At 35.4% G+C, this 6,153-nt stretch overlaps 1 protein-coding gene across 1 annotated transcript in view; it reads right to left on the bottom strand.

Moving 5' to 3' along the window:
• Window positions 1–3,272: 3,272 nt before the first annotated feature.
• Window positions 3,273–6,153, bottom strand: part of LOC124616250 (carbohydrate sulfotransferase 11-like) — a 338,922-nt gene continuing 336,041 nt past the window's right edge. Inside the window, exon 8 of the mRNA XM_047144554.1 lies at window positions 3,273–3,692. Coding sequence (XP_047000510.1) covers window positions 3,590–3,692 — 103 coding nt within the window. The 3' untranslated portion in view covers window positions 3,273–3,589. The remainder of the gene's footprint in view (window positions 3,693–6,153) is intronic.

Raw genomic sequence — 6,153 nt, 5'->3', positions numbered from 1 at the left:
ACACCTTTGGCACTTGTGAACTGGAAATCTCTATGCAGGGTGTTACAAAAAGGTATGGCCAAACATTCAGGAAACATTCCTCACATACAAAGAAAGAAAATATGTTATGTGGTCATGTGTCCAGAAATGCTTACTTTCCATGTTAGAGCTCATTTTATTACTTCTCTTCAAATCACATTAATCATGGAATGGAAACACACAGCAACAGAACGTACCAGCGTGACTTCAAACACTCTGTTACAGGAAATGTTCAAAATGTCCTCCGTTAGTGAGGATACATGCATCCACCCTCCGTCACATGGAATCCCTGATGCGCTGATGCAGCCCTGGAGAATGGCGTATCGTATCACAGCCATCCACAATACAAGCATGAAGAGTCTCTACATTTGGTACCGGGGTTGCGTAGACAAGAGCTTTCAAATGCCCCCATAAATGAAAGTCAAGAGGGTTGAGGTCAGGAGAGCATGGAAGCCATGGAATTGGTCCACCTCTACCAATCCATCGGTCACCGAATCTGTTGTTGAGAAGCGTACGAACACTTCGACTGAAATGTGCAGGAGCTCCATCGCACATGAACCACATGTTGTGTCGTACTTGTAAAGGCACATGTTCTAGCAGCACAGGTATAGTATCCCGTATGAAATCATGATAACGTGCTCCATTGAGCATAGATGGACAAAACTAAAATGAGCTCTAACATGGAAATTAAGTGTTTCTGGACACATGCCACATAACATCTTTTCTTTATTTGTGTGTGAGGAATGTTTTCTGAAAGTTTGGCCATACCTTTTTGTAACACCCTGTATATAAAAGTCCTACCTGACTGAGTGACTGACTCCCAAACCGCTAAGGATAGAAACTTGAAATCTGGAGAACGTGAGGACCTTATACTTTAAACATAATTTAAAAAGTGATTTTTTGAAATTTAAATCCTAAGCGAATGAAGTAGTGGATGAAGAATTTTTTTGGAAAATATCACTATCAGAGCAATTTTGAAGTTAGACCAATGAAAATTGGTGTTTGGTTTCTCAGTCATAAATAAAGAAATACGTATTTCACCATTTTTGGAGATTTAACTCTACGGGGGCGAAATAGTGGGTGAGACCTTTTTTTGAAAATATTTTATTATTAAGGAACTACTAAAATATTTTTAAAGCTAGATCAATGAACATTGGCAGTTGACTTCTCAGCTACAAATAAAAAAATATGTTTTTTCAGTGTCTTTGGAAAGTGAATCCCTAAGGGGTGGCAAAGGGGATGAGATTTTTATGAAAATATTTTATTATGAAAGCATTTTTAAAGCTAAATCTATGAAAATTTTTATTTGGATTTTCAGTTAGAAATTAAAAAAATATGTGTTTTTGGAAATTCACCCCTATTGGGTTAAATAGAGGATGAAAGTTTCTATGGAAATATTTCAATTGTGCAAGCATTTTTGAAGCTAAATCTGTGAAAATCTGTATTTGGCTTCTCTGTTAGAAATAAAACATATGCATGTTACTGTTTTTCGAAATTCAACACCTCAGGGGGTGAAATAGACGGTGAAATGTTTTATGAAAATATGTCATTGTGAAAGCATTTTTAAAGCTAAAGCCTTGAAAACTGGTGTTTGACTTCTTGGTTAGGGATGAAAAAAAAGAAGTGTTTCACTCTCCCTCTCCCTTTTTTTTGTTTTCTTTGAAATGCAACCCCTAAGGGGTTGAATAGGGTCAGACGGATTCACTGACTCAAACTCACACAGCCCAAAATGCTAAGGGTAGAAACCAGAAGTTTGAAGAGGATGTGGATCTTAGAGCCCAGGCATCGTTTTAGAAGAGATTGTCAGAAATTCCACACCTAAGGGGGTGAAATAGGTGATGAAAGGCTTTTTGAAAGTATGTCACTATTAAGGGAATTTTGAAGCTAGAACTATGAAATATGATATTTGGTTTCTCGGTCAGAAAATAAAAAATATATTTTCAGCATTCTTGGAAATTCAGCCACCAAGGGGGTAAAATAATTGTGTGAAAGTTTTTTTTGAAAATAAATAATTACGAAAGAGCCCCTAATGGGTTTTGAAGGCCACACCTATGAAAACTAGTATTCGACTTCTCGGTTAGAAATAAAAAAAAGATATATGCATTTCAGTGTTCCTAGAAATTCAAATCCTAAGTGAGTGCAATAGGGGATGCAAATTTTTAAGAAAATATTTTGTTACATTAAAAATTTTTTAAAGCTAAATCTACAAAAATTGGTATTTCAGTTCTCACGTAGATATAAAGAAATGTTTGTTAGAGGATGAAAGTAGTTACGGAACTATCTCCACAAGAATGTAAAAGGCACGATTAACAAAAACTTTGGACTCCAGCTACCAGAATCACTTTTTAGTCAGAAGTACATTTCAAAAAATCCATTCTTATAGGGCCTTAATTAGACTGAAAGCTTAGAAGATGTTGGAATTTGTGAACAACATAAACATTCAATTAAATAAAAACAAAAAATCTCTGCAGGCCATACAGTCAACGCAAGTGAAACAGTGGGTGCTAAGTTAGTGTAAGTGTAATTTATTGATTAGGAAGCAGTATTCTCATCAGTAGATGTATGTCTGAAACTGAAAGCTTATTCATTTTATATACAGGTTAGAAATAGTCTGAAAATCTTGCAAAGGTGTTGCATGGTAAGTTGTGCTGGGAAATTACTGTTAAGAAAAAATTGGATACTTTTACCATTTCTGAGTTGCTTAGTGTTGAAGTTAGCCAGTCAGACCATTGCACAAATTTAAGGAGCCTGCCAGAGATGGTGTTGCTAATGTGTTCTTCATTTTGTTTCCTGAAACTAAGCAAGAGAGTGATACAAAAATTGGACAAGGGGCAGTAGTAAGGATCCAACCCAAGCCAGAGGCTACGCAGTGTCATGTGCTGTCATTTGCGCTATGAGAAAAACTGACACTAACTGTATCTGACTGATCACTTGAATTTGTGTGCATGATGGTCTTGTTGACTAATTTCAATGCTAATTAACTTGGAAATGATGCAAGTATTGAATTTTTTCTTAGCAAAAGCTACTCTGCAACACCCTTATAAGTTTTTCGCACTGTATCTGACCACTCTATGTTACACACCTACTTGCTACTCCCAAAAAATTTTAAACATCAATTGCAGTTAGAACATGTGTGACCTGTAAATATTTCTTTTAGCTGATTTTTTCCTAAATAACACAATTACTTTCTTTGCTTGAAAATATGAGCATTGTTTTCCAGGGCAAGGAAACTTGTTCACATTATCAAAAATACCTTCAACATCTAACAAATTTTATTTGGAACAAGCAAATGTTGTGTACATATTTACATTTAACAAGATTACAATAAATAACTGTTGATAAATTATTTATATTCAGTAGGTAACCCGTTTTGATAATAGTTAACAACAGTCCATCATTGATATTTTGCTAGTTTACGACTATTAAGGGCATAAAATACTGGTACTCAAAAATTACATCTCTTAAAAATCTTGGTAAAATGAGCTACTGCTCATGGAACTGAGCAATAACAGTCTCTTAGACTCGGCTATGAAGCTGGAGTATTAGCTTCTGAGCAGACAGGACTGGACTTTCATACAGTGGCGTGCACATCGAGAACAGTTGCCTCAGGAGTCTCTGTTATCGCCAACTCCAGGTATCCTTCCAGTGTGTAATTAAACAGCGTGAAGTCATACCTATCAGAAAAGAAATAAAACATTAAAATAGCATTACAATGTTTCTGCCTTCACAAATGTCAACTGTTTGGGGAATCAGTACTCATTATGTATAGTAAGCATAAAAATATATGTATAAAGAAGAGAAATTGGAAAATAAAAGAAATGTCAGTAATATGTAGAGTGAAGGAAGAGCAACCACTGACCTACAGCTGACTGATGTGTGGTGCATAGAAGTGGCAAGAGAAAACAGTATTCACACCAGCTTTCGAGCAATGAGGCTGCAAGGGAGAGACTTTTTGACATGGAATGGGTGATGCCTCTCAAGTGGTTGGTGCACTTGATATGAACAGGCATATGAATGGAACCATCTCAGAGGTGGATATCAATGCCTAGGAAGGTTGTTCATTGAGTTGAGAAGGACAAGTTGAACCAGATTTAGGAGTAGGTGTTGAGGTTGGGAAGGAAAGAGCAAGGGTTGTCCCTGCCATAAATGCAGATTGTAAAAATTTCATCAATGTATCTGAGACAGGTGAGGGGTTTTATTTGTTGACTGAACCAGGGGAAAAACTTGATAGTGGCAGAAAAAAAAATAAAAAAATAAAAAAAATAGATTTTTCAAAAATTTGTTCATTTTGTAGCACACATGTATGTTCAAGGAAATATTAGACATGTTATTTGGTCTTAAGTGCACCAAAGTGCAGTGCCATCCCTCTTCACACAGCTTTCTTTTATTGCATGTCACAGTATTTTGCTCTGTGGAATTCAATCATGTATACTTTGTAATGGAAGCCATCAAACCTATATTCAGGATAGTGGAAATTAAAATGCCCTGTGGTGACTCTCCTGCTCTCAGCTGGCTGATTTGACATCCTACCCCCTTAAAAAATCTAACAATTAATACTAAGTGTGATTATGTGTAATCAGGAGAATAAGAACTATTCAGAAAATTTGCACTCTTCATTGCCTATTAGCTAATAACTTTCTCTTCTGTGTGATGTAAAATTATATATATAGGAAACATATAACCAGGAAAAACAAGAGACAAGCAAAGCAGCACCGGTATGCATTTCTTCAATCCTTAGGTCCCTGCATTTTTTTCTCTCTAATCTTGCTACAGCTTTACACAGCATGCTTTCCATTCTGTAAAAGAATCTATTACCTCATCAAAGTTTGATAAACATTTTGCTACATGAAAAAACAAAATGTCATTGGGTTTCTTGATTTGATTACATTTATTTTGTCACTGTCCGCTAGATAAAATGAAATAGGCCTTTCTAATATTGCAGCACTTGTACACATGTCAAAAGCAAGACTGTTTTGGTGCAAATAGTCATTTTTATCTACCTCATTTACATAAATAACGTGGCAGAATATATGGTAATTCACAAAGTACCATTATCAAATGCCTATTAAGCCTACTACAGGAAAAAAGTTTTATGCTTTGAAATAGTTTTGTATTAGGATATAGTTTCACATTTCAGTTTCATGCTTCAGATTCTCAAGAATAAGATCAAAAAGCAGTAGTACGGATTTTTTATATGAATATGGGATCGTCATATTCTTCCATATAATTTGTGTGATGTCACCATTTCTTCTCCTTCCTCATTCTAGCAAAAAATCTTCTCATCACAGATTCTGTCAAAACTTATTCTCCGGTTAACTTCAATAACCATGCCAGAATCACCAGTTTAGTTACCCACATTTATTCTCCAGATAGGTGTTATTACATGTTGATAAAACAGTTATGTGCTATTCCTAGAATAGAACTTAAAGTAGCTGCTAACTGGGGACTGTACAACTGGTAGTTTAGTGATCTGGCAAAAATTTTCTGTCAATACTTCCTTTTCTTGGATACACTGAGAAGAGTAATATGTTATCTTTATTACCTGTTATTCCTGTTAGTTGTTTATTTACACTCAGGTAGTATGAATCTACAGCTACAGATTTTGCTAATAATTATAACAATGCTGATCATTCACATACCCAGTCAAACACACAAACAAACAGTGATTGACATTCAGGTTTACTCAGCTCAGCTCTTATGGCCCTTCTGTTTTGTCTGCAGCAAAGATTCTTATTGCTAGATTCCCCTGGCAGAGACATCATGTACACTATGCGCATATTCAAAAATCAACTTATGATTCATTCACATATCAACTTACAATGTGTTCAAAAATGTTCAAAAACCAACATGATGCACTTCAAAATCATATGAATAATCAATAGACTAACATGCTGTAGCGGTTCTACTTGCTTTATTTATCTTAATTTGTTGTCCTCAGTGTTGATGTACTGGCTGAAATATAGGGTTGTAGTTTGGACACTGTCTACTATAAATAATGTAGCCGACAGATGCACAGTTGTGCTTCACAGTACTTTAATTTCATTTTTTCACAACCTCCCATATACACTTTTATATGTGTATGGCCAGTGCACTATTTTTAAACTTTCCATAAGCCTCATTAATAGTTTGCAGGCG

The sequence above is a fragment of the Schistocerca americana genome, chromosome 5 (genome assembly GCF_021461395.2).
Source record: "Schistocerca americana isolate TAMUIC-IGC-003095 chromosome 5, iqSchAmer2.1, whole genome shotgun sequence".
NCBI classification, from domain to species: Eukaryota; Metazoa; Arthropoda; class Insecta; order Orthoptera; family Acrididae; genus Schistocerca; species Schistocerca americana.
This window is presented reverse-complemented; position numbering and strand designations above follow the sequence as displayed.